This window comes from Lingula anatina, chromosome 3, assembly GCF_051362555.1.
Source record: "Lingula anatina isolate TDL-2025a chromosome 3, LinAna3.0, whole genome shotgun sequence".
Taxonomy (NCBI): Eukaryota; Metazoa; Brachiopoda; class Lingulata; order Lingulida; family Lingulidae; genus Lingula; species Lingula anatina.
In genome coordinates, this window is record NC_141769.1 from 10,532,836 (window position 1) to 10,555,314 (window position 22,479).

At 34.8% G+C, this 22,479-nt stretch overlaps 1 protein-coding gene across 1 annotated transcript in view; it reads left to right on the plus strand.

Moving 5' to 3' along the window:
- The window catches only part of LOC106170532 (uncharacterized), a 49,263-nt gene extending 29,667 nt beyond the window's left edge, over nucleotides 1-19,596 (plus strand). Inside the window, exons 44-79 of the mRNA XM_087008551.1 lie at nucleotides 322-432; nucleotides 827-943; nucleotides 1,268-1,520; nucleotides 1,815-1,950; nucleotides 2,310-2,483; nucleotides 2,659-2,776; nucleotides 3,212-3,402; nucleotides 3,660-3,798; nucleotides 4,127-4,331; nucleotides 4,831-4,899; nucleotides 5,253-5,436; nucleotides 5,788-5,919; nucleotides 6,298-6,440; nucleotides 6,785-6,922; nucleotides 7,132-7,302; nucleotides 7,441-7,655; nucleotides 7,978-8,077; nucleotides 8,372-8,639; nucleotides 9,042-9,137; nucleotides 9,682-9,912; nucleotides 10,250-10,425; nucleotides 10,857-10,917; nucleotides 11,136-11,313; nucleotides 11,662-11,777; nucleotides 12,032-12,170; nucleotides 12,293-12,546; nucleotides 12,828-12,945; nucleotides 13,573-13,644; nucleotides 13,870-13,973; nucleotides 14,354-14,468; nucleotides 14,677-14,811; nucleotides 15,279-15,382; nucleotides 15,621-15,713; nucleotides 16,294-16,399; nucleotides 16,916-17,053; nucleotides 17,286-19,596. Of these exons, the coding sequence (XP_086864677.1) occupies nucleotides 322-432; nucleotides 827-943; nucleotides 1,268-1,520; nucleotides 1,815-1,950; nucleotides 2,310-2,483; nucleotides 2,659-2,776; nucleotides 3,212-3,402; nucleotides 3,660-3,798; nucleotides 4,127-4,331; nucleotides 4,831-4,899; nucleotides 5,253-5,436; nucleotides 5,788-5,919; nucleotides 6,298-6,440; nucleotides 6,785-6,922; nucleotides 7,132-7,302; nucleotides 7,441-7,655; nucleotides 7,978-8,077; nucleotides 8,372-8,639; nucleotides 9,042-9,137; nucleotides 9,682-9,912; nucleotides 10,250-10,425; nucleotides 10,857-10,917; nucleotides 11,136-11,313; nucleotides 11,662-11,777; nucleotides 12,032-12,170; nucleotides 12,293-12,546; nucleotides 12,828-12,945; nucleotides 13,573-13,644; nucleotides 13,870-13,973; nucleotides 14,354-14,468; nucleotides 14,677-14,811; nucleotides 15,279-15,382; nucleotides 15,621-15,713; nucleotides 16,294-16,399; nucleotides 16,916-17,053; nucleotides 17,286-18,125 (5,940 nt within the window). The 3' untranslated portion in view covers nucleotides 18,126-19,596. The remainder of the gene's footprint in view (nucleotides 1-321; nucleotides 433-826; nucleotides 944-1,267; nucleotides 1,521-1,814; nucleotides 1,951-2,309; nucleotides 2,484-2,658; nucleotides 2,777-3,211; nucleotides 3,403-3,659; nucleotides 3,799-4,126; nucleotides 4,332-4,830; nucleotides 4,900-5,252; nucleotides 5,437-5,787; nucleotides 5,920-6,297; nucleotides 6,441-6,784; nucleotides 6,923-7,131; nucleotides 7,303-7,440; nucleotides 7,656-7,977; nucleotides 8,078-8,371; nucleotides 8,640-9,041; nucleotides 9,138-9,681; nucleotides 9,913-10,249; nucleotides 10,426-10,856; nucleotides 10,918-11,135; nucleotides 11,314-11,661; nucleotides 11,778-12,031; nucleotides 12,171-12,292; nucleotides 12,547-12,827; nucleotides 12,946-13,572; nucleotides 13,645-13,869; nucleotides 13,974-14,353; nucleotides 14,469-14,676; nucleotides 14,812-15,278; nucleotides 15,383-15,620; nucleotides 15,714-16,293; nucleotides 16,400-16,915; nucleotides 17,054-17,285) is intronic.
- The last annotated feature ends 2,883 nt before the right edge of the window (nucleotides 19,597-22,479 follow it).

Below are 22,479 nucleotides of genomic sequence, written 5' to 3' on the forward strand. Positions count from 1 at the left end.
GAATGAAATGTTAACAAAGAGAAATGAGTGAATATGGATGGATGTGTATAATGGGTATATAAAGTAATGAAATATTGAATTTAAGAGGAGATATAAGTAGGTATATTTAATGTACATATCACACTGGCAATTTTGAAAATCTTATTTTAATCCTTTCTGAAATTTGTGACTTGCCTTTCACCATTTTGTATATAAAGCAGGCAAACAATATTGCACAGATAGAAATCATTCTGTGGTGACTGTACTTTGGCCTTTCTGTGACAAAAGACCAACATTCTCCCATGTTCCTTGGCTGTGATCACTTTCACTTTTAATTCATAGATCCAGAGTGTTGACTCTGGTGCCATCATCTGGACATACATGGAACCATTGATGCGAGGGAAGGTGCCATTTTATCCAGCCACATCAGAATATGCTGCCATTATGTCTGAGGTCAGATACATGTTTATTTTTGTATAGAATTCCTAATAGTAACTGATGTAAGAGTTTGGGATTGAAAAAGTGAATAAATTCAAGAAATGGAAAACTTAACAGATGTTTCAAAGTTTCCATTTCATTTTCATGTAGCAAATAAATCAAAACAATAGGTGATCTGATTTATCAGTTCTATCCAGTCATGTGTAATACATGGGAATAATTGCAGCCAAGTTGTGGTTTTGGTATTTAGCATGTTTTATGCCAGTGCATAATGCTTTGGAATGAAATTTTTAACTTTCTCATCTTTTAAAGAGCAACATTTTCTAGATATAGATCTATAACTTATATTCAGCAATATTCCACATGCAATTTAACAATAGACTAAGAAATGAAATATTTCTTTTCACAGACCAACTCTACTTTTGAATCCCTGGCCACATTTGTTGAGTTAGCCAAATCCTGGGCTAATGGAGTCACTGGTCTTCAAGAACTGCTCAATATTTCCTCCCAGATGATAGTTATAGAGGTAAAAATGTTCAAACTCTTCATTCATTTATTTATGTGATATTTTGCCATTTAAAGAGACAACTATCAGTTTCAGTGTTTTAGTAAGTGTGTATTAATAATGAAGACATCCATATGTTTTGAATAAAACGTGTTATTTACTAACAATCTGGTTTGTTGCTATTATAAATTTAAGATGGATTTCCAGAAATTAGAAAAATTTTATACATTTTGATTGATGTCATTATTCAAACATCTACAAAAAATTTCAGAATTTACTTATTTGCAGTCACATCAGGAAGAGGATTGACCCTTTATTTATCAAAATTGAACCTTAATTTTTCAGAATGCATTGAAAAGTAACTCTTTTGTTGGCGGTGCTTTGGAAAATGCCTTTGGTGTCTCAGTGGACGACATGATGAGCAGCTTAAACAGCTTTTCATCCTTCTCAGCAGAAGACCTGACCAAACTGAAGGCAATGGCTGACCTGATTGTCAACTACACTGAGTGTTTTGATTTGGACCGTATGGAGGGTTACGGCTCAGAGGCAGAGCTAGAAGACAGAGTGCAAGCATTGGGATCTGGAAGTCTTATGGGAGGTTAGTTTGGAATTATCAATTATCAAGTGTTTTATGGTATTTGTTTCCATTGTACAGTATGATCATGAATAATGTGATAGATAATTTGAATACATAATGAATTATACTTATCAGAACACTGAATAATAATTATAATAATAATAATAACAACAAACAACAACAAACAAACATTCAACATTAATTGCATTCCAATTATTGCTTAAATTTAGAGCATATGGCAAATGGGACACTTGACCGCAATCAGTTTTCTGTTTTTTCCTTGCCTGACTTTGAGGTTTTTCTATTTCTATTTAGCTGTGGTGTTCAGAAACTCCTCCAGCAGCACCAGTAGCAGGAAGAAGAGAGCTACAGCTTCCATCCCTAAGCATGTCAAGTATGAGATTAGGATGGACATAGATAACGTGGCCAGGACGGATAGAATGAGAGATCTGTGAGTATCTTTGCTACACATGATTTTTGTCAACAAACTCATTTAACAATGTTACCATTTTATTGAATGAAGTTTAAATGATCAACATTATTACTTTTTATTTAATAAATCTCAAACATGTCTGGGCCAGTACTGGTTGAACTTAGCATATTTCATACTTTCATATTTTATACTAACATGATATGTATTTTTTTAATTTTTTTTTACTTGTTAATACAGGTGGAGAGATTATAATTACCACATAAATGAAAAAAAAAAGAAAAGCCTTTTCTCTGTTTTTTGAGTATGTTATTGAAAATAAGAGAAAATATTTTTATAGCATTATTTATTTGTTCATTAAATAATTTCTTTATTTGTAGTATTTGGAGACCAGAGCCGTCTGATGATTTTGGGGAGGACATGAGGTACATGCGTGGTTTTATCCAGCTCCAGGAGATGGTAGAGCAGGCAGTGATCAAGGCACACACAGGGAAGACTGATATACCAGCAGTTAACCTACAGCAGATGCCTTTCCCATGCTATGAGAAAGATGAGTGAGTACTGAAAAGCAATTCTTTACTTGTATATAGGACATCCTTTTGTAAATACTTCCTCTACACAGTGTTAGTTATTCTACCAAAAGACATTGAAGAGAATAACTACCAATTTTAATTCTATTTGTTAGTACTTTGAAAAGATTGTGCTTCATGTGCGTACCTATTGTTTCAGCTTTATGTACTACATGGCCAATTACCTGTTCCCTGTGATCATGTGTCTGTCCTGGCTGATAGTTGTAGCTGTGTCTGTGAGAGGGGCTGTGTATGAGAGAGAGAAGAGCAGGATGGAGGTGAGTGGCCAGAACTTGACATGCCTGTTTGTTGTATTGAAAATGACATTTTCAGAAGTGCTCTATCTTTTGGGTTTTAAATAAGTTTAAAACACAGTTCCAAATTAAATTTTTTAGTTAATTTGGAAGCTATTTTGTTGGGGTTTCACATACTTATGGCTATAATAAAAACTACAATTTATGTGGGTTTATTTATTTGCTACTCTTTTTGCATTGACAGCAAGGCTAGTGGAAATCCTGATATCTTTTAAATATATTAAGCAAAATATTGATAACATGGAAATTCTACAGGTGGAGTCTTTTTTTAAGTAATTTCATTTCTATTTCAAATTTGTAAGATTATAAATATCATGCACTAAATCATGGGCCTTGGCTAATACATGATATTAATATGTCTTTACAGTATGTGTTTTATGCGTATCATTTCTGTTCCAGATTCTCCAGATCATGGGCCTCCGCCCTATACTCAGCTGGCTGTCCTGGGCCTTGCTGGTCTTTGTGGAAATGCTGATCTTGTCTATAATGGCACTATTCCTGCTGAAGGTGTCTGGGTCTCTCAGGCACACTGACATGGGGATCTTCTTCCTCTTCTGCTTGGACTTCTCCCTGGCATCCATGGCTGTGAGGTGGGTCATTGCAGATAAATGGAACTTCTGAAACTGTTAATGGCTTGCTCCTGAATCTCTGGTTCATCTGTAATAAAACTTATTAACATAAAGGTTTTTTTTCCTTCATTATGACTCTGAAATTTTATTTGGATTTTTCTTTTACAAAACAGGACTATATTTTAGTGAATGTATGTGTGTGTACAGTGGGTGGGGGTGTATTAAGTGGTGTTTAGTAGCAAGGTACTTAGTAGCTGTAAGAATGCCATTATTTTCAGTTTGATGGTGGCAGCCTTCTTCACCAGTCCTGGTCTGGCCAGTCTCACTGCCGTCATGGTCTTCCTCATCATGTACCTGCCTTATGTCATAGTCATCAGCATGGAGGTGCACATTACCTTGGCTGGAACAGTTATTCTTGTGAGTGAATTATATTTAACAGGAAGCCTAGAATCATGTTTTTATTTATCTCTTAAACAATATGTATAGATGATATGCTATGATCGAATTAGCCTTGTTATGCTTATAATTTGGTCTTTATTGAATGGACATTCATTACAATGTGATTGCAGGGATTGCTTTGACTGGAGTTGTGGAATGATGCTTTTAATGATGGTTTTCCAATTTTTCTCATGAATTTTTTTTCTTCAACTACATTTCATTTTAATGTTATTAATCATTTGGATGCATAATTTTATAACCAATAAATTATATTTTCATTACCAAACAGCAAAAAATTTTCTTGCAGTGCCTGTTCTCCAACACGGCCTTTGCCTATGCTCTGGCCATCATGGGACGGTATGAACAGCAGGGCGTGGGCATCAACTGGAATAATGTGATAGTTAACCCGTACAAAGGAGTAGACATGAGCTTTACTGGAGCCTGCATCATGATTCTAGTGGACGCTATTATATACCTGTTGATAGCGTTGTTTGTCCTTATTGCTGTACCAAGTGAGTATAAAGTTCTGTTGCATAGAACTATAAGTTAAATGTCCAAGGTCTGAATTTATTTATTTATTTATTTATTTATTTATTTATTTATTTATTTATTTATTTATTTATTTTGTTGTGCCAAATTAGTATGAAATAAAAAAAAGGTTTTTTGGCACTACAAAAGAATAAAAGTAGAACAAAGTAATGAACACTTTATGAATCTGATGCAATAATTTTGTGACTTAGTTCTGGCCACTGCCTGCATAAATGATGTGCAGCTAAGGTGGACCACTGATGGACTGCATGGTGATTTTCTGTTCACTAAATGTGGCCATAACTTTAAAAGGAGATTTTCCCAGTAATTGGCCTTGATCATTTTTACGATACCCATTCATAGACTGTATTACCCATTACCTCATACTCTTTTTGCTTCTTTTTATTGATATCCAGTCAGAAAGTATGTTATTTAACTATTAAATTTTATTGTTACTGATTGTCTCTTGATGTTCTTTTATAGAGATTAAAATGAGGCTCAGAAAAAGGAACAAAGTATCTGATGAACCTGGAAATTCACGGTTTATGTTCTGTGAGTATCATTTAAATTTAAAGATATTTCCAACCATATTATGATAAAATGCTAGCAGAAGTGCAGACATCACTATGGGGAAAAGAATACCAGAAATATCAGCATTTAATTCATAGAGGGTTACAATTTTTTCTATGAAATGAGAGTTGGTTTCGCTTCTTTCAAATTGACAAGATAATTTTATCAAATTAGATTTGTCAAACTTTTGAAATGAAAAAAAAAATCACAATATTTATCTTAACACTAACATAAGAAAAAACAAATGGGTGTTCAAATATTTTTTCCATTAAATAAACATTGAAGTATTTAATAGGTTTTTTAACTGTATTATGATCAACACCATAAACTTTCAGCTGCTGATTCTCGTGTGGTGGAGCCCCAGGTAAATAGCCTCCCAGTAGGTATTTCACTGACAGGTGTGACCAAGGTGTTTACAGAGAATGGCAAGGTGGCTGTGGATGACCTAACACTGGACTTTTATCGTGGTCAGATCACTGCTTTCTTAGGCCACAATGGGGCTGGCAAAACCACTACCATGTAAGTTGGTCCCTTTGACCATATATTGATTGTAAGTGCTTGTGTTTACTGCCATACTTATACTAAATAAAGTGTATTTTTAAAAGAAAAAAAGAAAAACTGTAAAAAAATTTAATGGACAGAAACATTTTATACTTAAAGCAGTACATATGCTTTGGGATGTAGGCTAAGCATGAATATTTTCCCTGACTGATAATTTCAGAATGTTATTCTAGGCAAAAATAATGCAAAAAATGGTCACTTTTTTATTTGATTCATAATGATTACATGCATGCAATGTTACGCAAAATCAGTAGATTCTAATTATGTCAGAATGAACCTGTAGGTTACATTAGAAATTTATTTTGGTAGCAACATGCTGACTGGTATTGTGGCCCCCTCTCAAGGTACAATCGTCGTTGATGGGAAGGACATCTCTAAAGAGTTCAGTAAACTGAGGGGACATGTGGGATACTGCCCACAGGAGGATGCCTTGTTTAGCTAGTATGTATTAGTGTTTCCACTTCATTTATCTATTTTTATATTAAAAGTACATGCATATGTGAGAGGTATGGTTAGAACACTGTATGGATAGTGTTCCATGCATGTGTATTTATGAGTCTCCATATATGCTTGATTGACTGTGCAATTATTTGAGTTGCTTTGTATGAATGCTTGGGAGTGTTGCTCTTTTCTTTGAAATGCTAAAAAAATGTGCAGCAGCAATATTTATAGATCTTGCTTTTTGTATAGTGTTGATAAATCATTTTTCTACAAACATTCTCTGTCATGACCAAATCCACATCATTGGTACACCATATCCATATATATCTAAATAAACAATATATCCCTGATATTTGTATCTTAATGTTTGTCTTACAGTCTGAATGTCCAGGAGCACCTTATGTTCTTTGGCAGACTCAGTGAGAAGTACAGCAAAAGTGAACTGAAAAATAAAGTGGAAGAGATGCTGAAGGATATAAAGATGGAACATGTTAGGAAGGAGGTGGCATCTAACTTGTCTGGTAAAATTTAATTTTCTTTTCTTTAAGTTTAATTTTTATATAGTTTTTTTGCTTGATGTGTTTCTCTCAGTAAATAATAATTTGCTCATAATAACATAATATTGTTATGAAATTATAACACTTTTTGTATTTCTTTGTTATCAAAAGCGTAATGTCAGTGTGCAGACTATTTTCTGTATTATTTTAAAACTTGTTACTTATGACTTTTTGTCTTTATGAAAAAAAATACACATATATTCTATGCAGTTAAAAAAAAATTTGCACGTGCTGTTGTTTGGCGTTGGAGAAGTCTGTATGTGTTATATGAAATAGCTTGGTTTCTGTTTATGCTATACTTTTTCTAGGTGGTATGAGGCGTCGCCTGTCAGTTGCTGCAGCTTTCATCGGTGGAGCAGAAACCATTGTACTGGACGAACCAACTGCTGGTGTGGACCCTGCTGCGAGGAGAGCAATATGGGAACTGATATTGAAATATAAAGAGGGTAATTATGACATGCATGCCTTAAAAGCTGTTTATTTCAAATAGGCACAAATATATAACATGTCTCAGTTTGCAAAGTGAAAAGAAAGATAATTTTTTTAATTGGTATGTTTTTTTAAAATTGGTACCTCTCATAAAAACGTACTGGCCCTTCAGATTTATCACACTGCAGCAGGGTAATATCTAAATCCTATTATTTTCTGTTTGAAGGCAGAACAATTCTGTTGTGTACCCACCACTTGGATGAAGCAGACGTTCTGAGTGACAGAACAGCCATTATTCATAAGGGCAAACTCCTATGTGTTGGCTCTCCCTTGTTCTTAAAGAGACACTTTGGAACTGGACATAAACTGACCATTAGTAAGAAACCAGGAGCAGTTGGTGAGTTAATTGATTAATTTATATATACACACATAGTATACAAATCATACATCATACATATGTGTAGTGCCCAGTATTTTGTCAGATATAATCGTTTATGATCATTATTTTTATGGGCATTTGTTTTACATTTTTTAGGGGATGAATCATCTCAGAAAATCCTTGATTTTGTCACCCGCCATCTTCCACTGGCTTCACTAATTGAGGAAGTTGGTACAGAGATGACATTTGGACTTCACCTAAACCAGGGACAGTCAGGAACACTGGAGAAGTTCTTCCTTGTGTTGGAGGAAAATCCAGAGTTCAAAAACATTGTGAATGGTTATGGAATCTCAGAAACAACCATGGAAGAGGTCAGTATGAAAAAAGCACTTCAAGCCAGCTATCTTAAGATACGTAGATATCTTATTTGTGAATTGAATCAGTTAAATTTTGAATGATAAAAAAATTAAAATTTGAAGATTTCAGAAAAAAAATTTGTTTTGACCCTTTTAAATGAGAGAATTGTTAGGCTTGTTAAAAAACATGTAAACGTCAGCACATGCAATTTCCCTGGAATGAATTCATTTGAAGCAAAATGACTTATTATTTTACCAATTCATTGTGTCAAGCATATTTGCAACTTGTATATATTCAAGATATCTAGATCCACAATTATATATTGTTCTGTGGCAGGTATTTTTGCAAGTTTGCTCAAATGCAGAATCTGGAAGACTACTGAATACTGAGCTGGATGCCTCTGTGGATAAAGAGGAAACCCCTACAGAACAGAACAGTGAGTTTTCTCTGCCAAAATCTGATACTGAAATTATCTTTTGAAACATAACTGTTTTGATAATTTCATATGAAACAAAAGCAAGAGAAATGTGATCTTGATTCACTGGATTTTAGTAGGTATTATTGTTTAAAATTTGTGTTTTAATTTCAATGAAGCTGATTATGAAATGTATTTCATTACTATGCACTTAGTTACTACAGACCTCCTTGGATTGGGAAATTTGTTTATTACATTTTACCATATAATTATTATTATTGAATAACCTTATTTATTGTTCAATGGAATTCATAGGAATAACCAGAACATGGAGCATGGAGGCAACTGAGAAAACACCCAGAGCAACAGGAGTCAGGCTTAGGCTACAGCAATTTGGAGCTCTGATTGTGAAAAGATTCCACCATTACAGGCGAGACTGGAAGACATTTGTCCTTGGGTTGATCTTACCCATGGCATTTCTGATTCTGGCACTTGGTCTGTCTTTGATCAAACCTCAGATGGCTGACATGCCTTCCATCCCCTTGATGCCCTCTTTGTATGATCCTGACCATGTGTTTTACAAGTAAGATGTGGGACAAGCTGTTCAATACTGGCAGTTACAGACAAAAATACTGTGTATTATGAGAATAATAATTTTTTCTGATAATACATTAATTGCTTGGCCAATGTTTCTGTACTACAGTTATAGCTTGTGTTTACCTTATTATGCCACTACATATGAAACTAGCAGGAAAATTCAAGGACATGTTTATCTAATGCTTTATGATGGTATGTAGACAATAGACAATCACTGTAGCAGTATCTCTGGCATGTCCTACATAATAAAGTAACAAGCAAAATCAGTGAGACTAATTTATGTAACAATAATTTTAAAGTATGGATTAAAGTTTAAAAAGAGTGAGATGTTGATACAAGAATTGCAAAGTACTTACTTTCTCATAACATGTTAATTTTCAAATTTCAGAATTGAGAATCCAACTCCATTCAATCAACGCTTAGCCTCCTTTCTGACTCAGGACATTGGCCTAGGCACCAGATGTATGCCAGATTTTGATGAAAAGTGAGTAGTAAGCAGAACTGTGACTTCCCTGAATGTCTTAATCCCAGTAGTTGCAGTTGTGGGTTGCCAGGCTGTAGTTCTCAGATATTATGACTTACGAATACTTTATACCAGTGCTATTACATTAATTTTGTCATGTGGTATGGGGATATGAAATAAAATTGACTGAATAAAGATGACGTTAATAAGACATTCAGAGGATAATCTGATCTGTATAGAATTACAAAGATTTATGGATTTTCTCATTCATTACTAGTTAATACTATGCATCATTTTTCAACTATATGATTAATGCAGATCCGTAAGCCTGTAGGGAGGGGATCCAAAAGAACCACTTGGCCAGAAAAGGTCCACTCTGAATCACAATATGATCAAGGTTCTATGCCATATCTCAAGTTGAGTCAATGGAAAGGGTAAAACAAGCCACTTTTCAGAAAAGAACCGCATGTACCCCCTGAAATTGCTGACCTTTTAATTGTTTATGGAAAGAAAAAAAACTTTCACCTTTTTAAATAAAACTCTAAATTTCAAATTAAAATTCCAGGAGTTCCTATCCCTGCTCTAACACAGCTGAACCAGGGTTTGTCACTGGTGCCAATAACTCTGACTGGCTGCCATTGTGTCATTGTGAGGGAGGCAAGCAGATATGTGAAGGAGGATCTAATACTAACCCTCCACATATGTCACTGAACACCACCGAGATCTTGTACAACCTAGATGGATATGATGTACAGGACTATCTTGAGAGAACCCATTTTGACTTTGTCGAGAAAAGGTTAGTTAGTAAATACAGTTGTGGCTAAAGTAGGATATGGACATTTGCAAGAAACTGTGAGCTCTAAGAAAAGGTTGCTTTAAATTAGATAACTAAAATTAAACAGGCATGATTTTATCAGAATAAAAATGGAGTTGTTTAAAATATGTCAGTTACTTAAAAGTGGAATACCATATTAATTGTTTTAACTTATTAATTAAAATTAAATAAAAATGAATAAATAAATTATATGAAAATTCTGTCCTTTTCATTTCTTATTTTTTCACTCAGTATAGTTCCCACATTGACACCCAACTTGAATTCAAGTGAAGATGAACTTTTCTCAATATATTTTCAGATATGGAGGTTTTACGTTTGGCAATACAAGCTCTAACTTAGATGTGGACCAGAGTATCACAGTGCATTACAACACCAAGGGTTATCATGCCATGCCTGCCTTCTATAACACCATCAGTAACCTCCTCCTGAGAGCCAACATTGACCCACTGACACAGGGAGACCCAGAGGAGTATGGTATGTATATGTATAATATGTTAATGTGCATACTCAAATACAGGTGTGTGTGTGTGCATGCATGTACACACACACACACACACACACACACACACACACACACACACACACACATGTATGAGCATATAAGCACACCCTTTCCATCTCTATGCTTACTAATTGACATAAGAATTGTACAGAGTTTTGTAATCTTTTGACAGGAGATGTATATTTCATGTTATGATCTTGAAAACAAATAAGGATACAGTGTGAATGTCTGAATGAGTTTGACATAGAGCATTAAGGGGAAATATCAACACCATTATCAATATGTTATATTTTGCATCATTTGCCTTCAACTGCAGTTTCTATGTTCTAATTGGTAAAATCTCTATGTATCCCCCTAGCAAACAGTATATTTCTCAAGTTATAGTCAAATTTGATTTTAACAGGTATCACTGTATATAACCACCCATACAAGTTGAGTAAGGAACAGCTGTCCAAAGAAGCACTGTAAGTATTTATTTAAACTTCAGTTGTTTGTATGTCATTAGGGAATACTTAAAATACTTGCCTATTGATTTGAATTTGATTCTTAATCATTGACCTGTGCATAATAGGCAGGTAAATACCATTAGTAAATATCAATATGTTTATGTTATTGTTTGGAAATATTAGAATATTCTCTTTGGACTTTACAGATAAAAATGCTTGTGACATTCTCTTTTCAGCATAAATAAATTAGCAGATCTGGGCATTGCGCTGATGATCCTGATTTCGTTCAGTTTTATACCAGCTTCTTTCACCCTGTACCTGGTCTTGGAACGGGTATATCATGAGAAGAGACTGCAGTTTGTGTATGGAGTGAAGTCTCTGACTTACTGGGCAGCCACCTTTGTGTGGGATTATGTAAGTTAATGTGCACCTGTTACATGCTTTTAAATAACAACATGAAAAAATATATTGTACATCTCCATTATCTTTGTTTATCTTTTCACTTCAGTAAGCTTATGCAATCTAATATGAAAAGTGAAAAAGTACAACAGAATATTGTAATCTAAGTATTTAAAAATATAGGCTGGTGTTTCATTATAGAATGTAAATCCTTCATAATATATTTGGTCTCATTCATTAACAACAATAATTTTACATCATCATTTTATACATCTGTTTACCAAATAAGGAACAAGTACTGTGGTGAAGATTTGTTTTACAATCAAAATAATAATCCCTAATGCATTGTTTTTATCATTATAGCTGGTGTTTTTAGTAGTGGTTGCTGTGGCCGCAGGAATCCTGGCTGCATTCCAAATTGATGCCTTTTCTGCTAATCTTAATCTAGCAGCTACAGTGTCACTGCTCATCATGTTTGGGTAAGTTTTCTACTTCTGGATTAGAAGAGGATAAGTTAATTCTGTATTGTATTGCAGTGGCTCTGCTATTAACTGAGATTGTGTGCTAGAAGAGTCTTATATGGACTAATATGCTAAACATCATATTTAGTTAAGTAGTATAAATTGTTTCTTTTAGTGGTTACAAATGTAGAGAATTAATAAGTGAACTATGAAGGAAATCACCATAATCACTTTTACAATTGTCTGATTAATTGTTGGTCTACACATTTCAGATTTGCATGCCTGCCCCAGATGTACTTGATCCAAATGCTGTTCAAAGATGCCTCCATGGTTTTCCTGACTCTGTTCTCATTCAATCTGGCCACTGGATTTGTTACCAGTCTCATTGTGTTCATGTTCAGCATGTTCCCTGTAAGATTTCTTTTTTTTAAAATAAATTTATTTATCCATTATATTTATAGGACAAGTTGTGGAATTGAAACATTCCTTTTGTTCAAATTTAATGATAAATTGCAATAATTTTATATTTCCAGACCCTGACAGCTGCATCTGATGTCATAGGCTATGTGCTGGTTGTGCTTCCACAGTTTGCCTTGACATCTGGTTTGGTAAAACTCCTGAGAAACCAACTGATAGCTGATGTATATCAGAACTTTGGGCAGAATGCCTACGAGAACCCATTCAACATTGATTTTCTTGGTATCAACTTCATTTCCCTGGCAGTGAATGGTCTGGTCTACTTGATTTTATTGATAGTGCTGGATGATAAAGTGTGCTGCAACACTGGGTAAGTGACGATGTCATCTTCTATGTTCAGTCTTCTTAAGATACTAAAATTCTTCCAGGAGTCCTCTTCTCTTAACAAATAAAATCAATTGATGACAGTTCAAAGTAATACAACTTATTTCCATTTAAAATTATTCCTATTTTGGTATAAATGATAGACTTGAATATTAAATCTTTGCAGAGATAGCTAAGAGTAGTGCACAAATGGCATAGCTCCAGTACAAGTACAAACATAAGAACCTTTGATACTAATACTGGTATAAGCTTTTGTCTGTATTTTAGAGTCAAAGAGCAGAAAAGCCATTCAAATATGAAAGAAGATGAAGATGTCACTGCAGAGCGCAGGAGAGTGGCTTCTAGTGCAGAGAATGACACCATGTCATGTAACACCATATCTAAGGTATAAGAGATGGCTATGGGTGCATTCACAATAAATCTAATGGACCAGCTAGTGCTCACAAGGGGACTCACGCTGAATGCAATCAGATTAATAACAGACAAACAGTCTCTTCCTGGCTTTGAGTAGAATATAAGAAAGCTGGTGATTATACTAGTACGTTGAAAACAAGAGGAGGCGTGTTAGTTTCTTAATGTGATTGCATTCAGCAAGAGTCCCTGTGGAGTTAGTGTACAGTAGCTAGTATGATAGATTCATTGTGAATGCAGGCTATGATATTAGTTAAGTGCTTGTTTTTTGGACAAAGGAGGTGAAAAATGTTTTCTCCATAGGTCCAATTAAATAATTTATCAGGGATTCCAGGTGGCGTACTAACTGAAGATTGTATTTCAGCCTTATAAACGGTGTTAGCTTTCTTAACAACCTGATGGAAAATTTTGAAAAAAAATCATGATGGCAGTTTTAAAAAATGAAAGTGTGTGTATGAGAGAAGCCTTAACCCTAAATACATCTGCAGTTGCAATTTCATATCACATTTAAACTGATAATATAGAAAAAATTAAAATTAACTGATATTAAATATTATAGATGATCATAGATGTCTTTACCATTACAATTGTAAATTTTTAGGTGTACAGGACTAAGGGCCTGAGTAAAATATTGGCAGTGGACAAGGTTAGCTTTGGTGTTCAGAGAGGAGAGGTAGGTGAACATATTTAAGAATGTAATTATTAGGGTTACTGTGTGTAGTATCACGACATATGTATATATGTATAATTGATGTATGTATCAAAATTCACTTCATGTTTGAGTCACATACCTTGGTGGTAAATTTCAGTAATTTCTAAGTTTTTATTGGTGTATTAAAAAAAGTTCTCATTTAAGGTTATCACATACTATTTAAATTGATAATGTCTTTGCTTTCAGTGCTTTGGTCTACTTGGAGTGAATGGAGCCGGAAAAACTACAACATTTAAGATGATCACTGGAGACTTGAAGCCATCTGCTGGGGATATTGATGGGCAAGCTTTGTAAGTATTTGGCTTGATATGGCAACTCACAGTCCAGATAGAAATGAGCAACTACTATTAATCTTTTTGACTGAACATTTGAGCTATCTTAATACTTTATGGTGACAGATTTAGTCTCATTTAAGGATATTAGCACAAAATAACCTTTGGTTTACATCCTTAACGCTAATTTCTAACAGTCTTAATTGTCGATGACCTTTACAGTGCCAGAAGTCCAATCAAGTTTGCCAGGTTCATGTATTGTGGAACAATGATTCATGAAACCCTGTAGTTTAGACTGACGTATGCCATATATTTGCAGCTGAGTTTAATAGTCTTGGCCAACCCAAGGCCCCAAACATAACAGTTATGTATAAAATAACACCTGTCCAAAATTCCAGGTGTGGTGATGTAGGGTACTGTCCACAGCTTGACCCAAGCACCTACCTGACTGGAGAGGAGGTCCTCACTTGTTATGGCAAACTGAAAGGATTGCAGGGAGCAGATCTTAATAGGGTACTTACAAATTACAGATAATTATGCTTTGTTAGAAATAGAACTATTTGTTCATTATTCTATGAGATTTATTATTTTTGAAGGTGGTGTGGTGAAAGCCCCACTTTAATATCCAACGCAAAAAAGAGGGGGGATTTACTATTTTGGGACTTAAATTGCAGTTAAGCACATGTATTGTATACAGTGCCAGTCTTTCACTATATTTCAGGCTGTGGAGACAATCATTGACATCCTTGGACTTCATGAGTTTGTGAAGAGGAAAGTACTGACCTACAGTGGTGGACAGAAACGGTCTGTGTCCACTGGTGTGGCTATACTGGGCAATCCAGCCATGGTGCTTCTGGTAATGATACTTTTTGCCTGAAATAGTTTTATATTATCAGGAATTTTAAAGCAATTAAAAAATTACTAAAATCACTTTTCATAACACTGAGAAAATAGTAATTTTCTTAAAGAGGAGCAATTGATTTTTTAGCAACATTAACACACACACACACACACACACACACACACACACACACACACACATTTTTTTTTTACTTAATAAGAATGAACATTTTAATGATTTTATTGACATTTAGGTTCTGAAAACATAAACCACAACAGACTGCATTTTTGTCACACATTTAAAACAAAGATTTATTTGTAAATAAATAGTAAGTTTTAAATAGAGACTTATATAGAGTTTAGTGTTTCTCAATTTTAGTAAAGCAAGTTTTTTTTTCTTCCACGAGGACACACCCACAAAAAACAAGTCTTAAAACCACATTTTTTTCAGAAACCATAAAAATGTTTATTTTTATTCTGCAGGATGAACCCACTGCAGGCATGGATCCTAAGACCAGAAGGAATGTATGGAAGGTGATTCAGGAAACTGTGAACAGTGGAAGATCTGTGCTTCTCACTTCACATAGGTAAGTACATGTGGACATGCAGAGTGCATGGAAGGGATGTGAGCTTTATATTTTACATGTGTTATCCTTCATAAAGGTTCTGGTTACATATGGGCACTGCTACTGATGATGATGGTGATTGTATACATATCATATGGTTACTAGTTACATTTGCTGTGATGATTGATTTATCTATAACGAGAAAGAACAACCTTAGTTTAATATGTGAAGAGTCATAAACATATGAACAATTTTTCAGTATGGCTGAGTGTGAAGCACTTTGCAGCCGACTGGCCATAATGGTGAATGGGAGTTTCAGGTGTCTGGGCAGTCCACAGCATATAAAGAACAAGTAAGTGATTTTCTCTTAACATGGCTTTTTTGCATTTTTTATTGGGAATGCAATTAGATGATAAGCTTGATAAAGAGTTCTTCAATCCCTAAGTTTTGTGGTCTGTTATAAGTCATTCTCTCAAAAAAACCTCAATTGTACAGAAAATCAAACTTTCACAATGAGGTATAAGATTAAACTACAAAAATAAATTGAATTTTTATCAGGACTACAGAGCAGTCAATACCTAAAAAAGACATAAAACTTTTTAATTATACTTTCTGAAGTTCCAATTCATGAACAGTAAAATTCAAATTTGTTCTCTATTTCTCAAACTAGAAATAATTGAAATTATTTGTAGTCAATAGAATTTTAGTAATAAACATGATGAAATTTGCAATGTTGTATCTTTTCATGTTTGTATGATTGCTTTTGCCATCAAAATATTTTTTGTAGAAAAAAAAAACAAATTACTCAATTACTCACATTTGTGGCCAAATGTAAAGAGACAAATAAGGATATTCCCACAAGTAACGTTGAACAAAATAATTCAGTCATGTCTGTTTACTAAAGTGTAATCACAAGTTGGGCTCATTGTTAGGTTTGGAAGTGGGTACACCGTGAACTTGAGGATGAAGAGTGATGGTTCAGATGTGAAGGCTGTGAGAGCTGCTCTAACCAGCAGATACCCAGGAGTTGTGATTAAGGTGATCACAATAAGATCAATCTTGTTTAAGTCATCAAGTACATGTATCTGTTATTTTCTGGAGATTTGATTAACTTTAACAAATATTTCAGACGTCACTCAAATTGTTTGCTTTGTTCCTTTGTGACAGAACTTGAAAAAGAGATTTGCCTTCCTGATTTGCCAAATTAAGTGTGACCAACTACATTTTAATGGAAGTGACAAAGGCACAAACTAAGAAAGATTTGAGTGATTTTTTAGTTTTTGCTCATTTAAGCAAAGCTCAGTCATGTTTTAGCTTGTATGAAATGTCTTCTACCTGTGTTTTAATCGAATTCTCACCATGTTTTTTTGTCATTGAAGAATTGTTCAGTTGCAGGTTCTGTGTGAATGAATTTGCTTTAAAGTATATTTTCATTGTATTAATTTACTGTCTCAACATCTGGTAGGATTTAGAAGCTGACTAGCTAGAATATGTTTTTAACTGAAGGGTATATGCTTTATTGCATTATCATAATGAATTGTCGCCTGCCTTCAGGACCAGCATTACAACACAGTAGTGGTCAGCATCCCAGGACAAAGCACCAAGCTGTCAGACATCTTTGGTTTCCTGGAGAATGCCAAAGAAGACTTGGGGATAGAATATTATGGTGTTTCACAGACGTCACTGGATCAGGTAGGGGTCATCCTGTTTTTCCTTCTTTGTGTTAGGCGTTTAAGTTTACATTTGTTGGTATATTTGCATGTTGCACAGTAAAGGTGTAGCCAAAATCATTAACAACATTTTCCTTTTTTGACAAAGTATTGTTATTTTGAATTTCACAAACGTGATTTTGTTTATCATGCTTGCACAGGTGTGATTGTTATAATATTATGATAAAATTAATGCCACACTTCAATTTTGACAGGTATTCATCAACTTTGCCAAAAAACAACATGATGGCATCACAGATGAAATGGGAGATGAAGAAAATGAACAGGGCAGTACTTCAGGCCAATGTCAAGACCCAGAAAATAAATTTGTTGATTATAACAATGCTCCTCCACCAAAGTCACACATTTTGTATGAACAGAATATAGTGCAGGTGGCACCAGATTACTTGGAATTGGCAGCAGAGAAAGCCAAGACAAAACCTCTTCCTCCTCTGAACATCAGCCCTGGGAAACTCCCTCTGATAAATGAGAGTTTTCTAAAGAATGGCTTAACTGATCCAGTGGTTGTTGCAACTGATGAAAACTTACCATCCAAACAGCAAACAGGGTCACAGATATCTGTGAAATCCAAGTCCTCCAACGAAACAGCTTCCAGCTCTGGCGTAAGCAGGAAACAATCTGAAGTTGCGGCTGATGAGGTTCTGACCACCAAGCAACTGACAGAGTCACAAGTGTCTGTGAAACCGGGTTCTTCCAAGCCTGCATCAGCCAGCAGCAGCACCAGACCACAGTCTAGTGATTCAGCTCATTTCAAACAAAATGGATCTCAACTATCCGTCCAATCAGGATCCTCCAAATTGTCCAGGCCAGGGTCTGGGATGGTGACAACTGGATTGGGCAGCCAAAGTACTCTAGTTCCAGTGGAATCTGTTTCAGAGCAAACAACCATCCCCGAACTGCATACATCTGCATCAGTTGAAAAGCAGAAGACGGAAATTTCTGTGGCGACTGCTAGAGGGGTCAACCCTGGTTTACCCACCACTCCTGCACCAGTGGAACCCTTGGAAGCAGACTTAACTGGAACAAACTTGTAAACTGCTTCACAGAAGTACCTTTTGTGTCCTGTTTCTATATATTTCAAGAAAGGATTATCTGGAAAAAGGTTTCTTTTTTGTTTAAAGTGCTATAATTGAAAACAAATATCAATGCAAGTTGAAATGGATTCTGCAAGATGTCATTTTTTCATCATTATTTACACCATGAAGAAAAACATATATATATATCTAAGTGACTGCATACCTTTTTTATATACTGTTACATATGTATTTGAAATTGGATCTAACTTTAAAATATCCATAAGTCTTTATCTAGATTAATGTTTTTATCATTTAAAATGGTCTTGAAATTACCAAAAGGTGGTTTCAAAATGTTTTATTGTTGATTATTGGTAACTTTTTGCTCATTTGTCTTTTTAAGTGATGCCGTCCTAAATTTTCCAACTACGTATGCTTTTTATGCATTGTTATATACATAGATGGATTTTGTGAATTCTATTTCGTACATGATGCCATCCAGAAGTTATCAACTACACTTTTTATGAATTGTTTTAAATGTGCAGATTGAGATAAATATATAGATATAATTTATAGATTCATATTGTTTTAGAAAGGAGACCTTTTCATCTAGTTTAAAGATCAAACATATATTTTGGAAGTATTTAGGGTTTGCAGGCCCAGACAGCTGGATTGTGTGTTATTTTTTATATTTTTTTATACAGATAGATATGCTTCTATGTGTTGTGTTTTTTGGAATGTATTATGTTATCTTGACTGGAGCAAGATATATATTTGGAAATGTATTAATAGAAAGGAATTTATGTTTGAATTACCTCATGGATATAGTTCATATATTTTACCTTTAACGTTTGTGTTTTTTACATTATTTTGCTGACCAGATGGCCTTGTCAGAGTATTCACCTCCAGATGAGAGGACATGGGCACCAGTCCTTTATAAACAATATCTGCTGTCTCCACACTTGGTTCTCAGTACTAAGGGGTTGAATCAGGAGTAAAGTTTCTGGTCAGACCGCAAAATGGTATCGTCTGTTTGCTAGCTTGAAGGTGGGAACATCTATACACCCAGACTGTATCAGGGCCAAAATATCTCTAGGCGTCTAATGTAAACTGCACAGAGATGCATGTGCAGTGTGGAATATAAGCATTGGACTTTTACTTTTGTTTAACTTGGCCATTCACCATGGTTCACTTTGTATAAATTTGTAGGGCATTACATATGTGTTATGAAATATTAGGAAGTATATATTTATAATATGTTTGACTTATAGGAGACTGGAGTTTTTTCTTCCCAAAGGAAGCAGATATGATTTTATTGATGTGAGATATATATATATATATATATATATATATATATATATATATATATATATATATATATATATATATATATATATATACTTACATACTTGTTATTTGAATGTTACCATCACGAAAGTTGGGGAATTGTATCCTGTCGTATGCATTTAATAAAGGTAATGTGCTCTTTGAATTAATCGTCCGCTAATGTTTCATTATTTCCATTAACGTCGTACTATTCGTAGTATGGATGACAAAATCGAAAAAATCTCTCCAGTGAAAGTCAACGCTGTGACCAGTGAGATTTTTATATCTGAGGATAAACTGAAAACGACAGTCTCGGTTCGCAGTTTTCTTTTCATATCTATGTATTCTACCGGGTTATGTATCGTTTGAGAATTTTTATGCCAACCGCGGACGGATATATAGGCCTATGGTACTTGGCGGTTTTTCAGATTCCAATTTGTCCCCGCAAACAGACAATTCTTTCCAGTCTTACAAAGACGAACTTGCAGTTATGACTTTGTAAGTGTTTCTTGTCTACATAAAAATCGGACAACATGATGCGACTCAGTGGTTTGGTAAACCCGTGTTTTAAATTTATTAAATTTCTTGCCCTCCAGTCCGCTGGGGCGCGGTGCCACAAAGTACCTATAATATTAATATAATGTGATTAATTTATTCATTCGGTATTTTCACTACCTGACTGATGTACGAACATCTCCAACTGCCGTTAGCTAGTGACCTTCAGACCACGGCTCGACAGCTGTTGAAGTAGCAAGATGGGAAATAAAAAATACATATTACAAGATAATGTCGGAATCACGACTTGGCATCTATCACGTCGTTTGATCACGCCATTTGTTATTTTGTGATAAGGTGAAATTAAACCAAAACTGTGAAACTGTTGATGTGCACCTGTTTCAATTACTTCTAGTCTACATATTTGATCAAATTTAATTTACAACACAGGGAAGACTATTCTCACTGAATCCCTCATCGGCGCTTACGATTTTGATGAAGAAATCCCCCCAGTAGGTAGGCCTTTTTTTTAAATCAGTGTTGTCTCGGACATTTGCAATTTCTGATAGGTGCATCTCCTTCAGTAAAATTAATATGTACGTAAAGGTAAGGTAGTTTTTTTTTCTCTATTTCTGGTTGAATAATGAAAAAATTACCTTCTTGTAAGTTATTAAAATGTCTTATGCGCGATCGTTTTATATGGAAACGATCGATACAGCATACAGATTCTTACAATGCGTGCGCGGATTCGGCTATAAATGGTTATCTATTTCTTTCTTTTTATTATATGTAGTAGACGCCAGGCAAAATTGATAGCTAGCTAAGATGGTTAACTAGCAGCAACTCTGTAAACGGGTTAGTCGACAAAATTTAAATTTGTTTCTGCTTTACCAGGGGTGTAGGCCTATATTAACCATGTGCACTTTTTCGTAGAAGAGATTTTTGTCATGGTCAGAGACAAATCTGTGAATGTCTAGAGAAAAATCAATATTTGATCCTGGTAGAAAGTAGGCCTATAAGGTTTGATAAGCAGTATGTCTCTCCATTGTTATTTAGAGGGAAGAAATCTCACTAGTGTGGGTAGTTTTAGAACATAAAAATAACAGTAGGCCCCTAGAAGTAGGCTTGGTTTTAGAACATACAAATAACAATAAAGCTTTTCCTTGGGTTAATAGTAAATATCTTTCACATACAAAACCAGAACCCAATGTCTTTTTTTTTTCATTTATAAAAATAGGTGAAAAAATCTTGATTCCCTCAAAATTATTTTCGCACAGTCGCATTCGTTATGATAAACCAACCTATGAATTTTTTAAAATTAAGGTAATTTTTTATTAAGTGCTCCTTATAGACGGATCTGACATTAATTTATAAGTATTTCACGAAAGAAAAAAACTAGAACATAGAATTATAGGCTTATATTTCTTAAAACAAATTATTTAATTTGGGTAGGGTAGTGGCGCGTTCAATCTCGTGAGGGGTGTCGGCCGGACGGGGATAAGTGGCGTGATCGATCTGGTGAGGAGTGTTGGCTGGATGTTATTGGCCAGAAACTCTGATATTAGTTAGTTACACTTAGAACGATCTTCATTCACTCACACGATACTCAGAAGATACACGCCGTTCTAGTTCTTCAATAGGAAGACGCAACTCCGTCAACCGTAGGAGTTAAAGTAAGCGTTTTTATTTTATTGATAAGTTAGTGATTTTTAAGGTTGTTTTAATGTTAAGTTATAAGATTTAGTTCGTAAACATACCTTAAATTGCTGCCGCGACGATCTTTGATAGCGTTCAGTGTCATTTAACGATGCAAATTTACTTAGGGTGATTTCGTGTTTGTTTTCGTTTGCGCAATGTGTCACTACAATTTATCTGGCGTATTTCATTGTATAAACCCTCTGTAAAAGCTATATTCGATCGTAGAACGGCTATTTAGCTTAGCGCAAACTTAGGCCTACTGTATTAGCGACGTGATGCAAGTGATATCGTTTAGAGTTTAGGTGTCCGCAAACTTATTGTTGGTTCCCGTTTTCAGGTCATTGCGAATCTGTAGCACGTTCTCAGTACTGCTTCGCACGTTTTAGCCGGTGACACCACTTCTTGTAAGAATTTATATTTGTTTATCTAGTACGGTAATTGCTGTTGAATTTAGTACAGATAGGCCTACATGTAGTATTGTGAAATGGTATTGCATTTAAGCTTTAGTACGAAAAACGTTCTTTAAAATTGCTCACTTTTATTACCGTACCTACAGTTAAGTTTTATAGAGCATTCTTAATATCATCACGACTGTGTTACCGTAGTTAGCCTTCAGTTTTTAGACGAAATAGTTTTGTAAAGTTTACTTTGTTATTGTCTTTGTTTATTTTTTTCTTATTAAAGTTTACCGCTATTACATCTCAGCAAGACGTGTTGTGTTGTATGGTAGGCTGTCTGATGACGATAGTCAACGGTCAGATAGGAAGCTGTTTTTCACACGTGTCGGGCCGTAGGCCTACGTGCTTACGTCAGCCTTACGCGAGCAGGTAACCTCATGTCAGATTCAGCTGGCGGT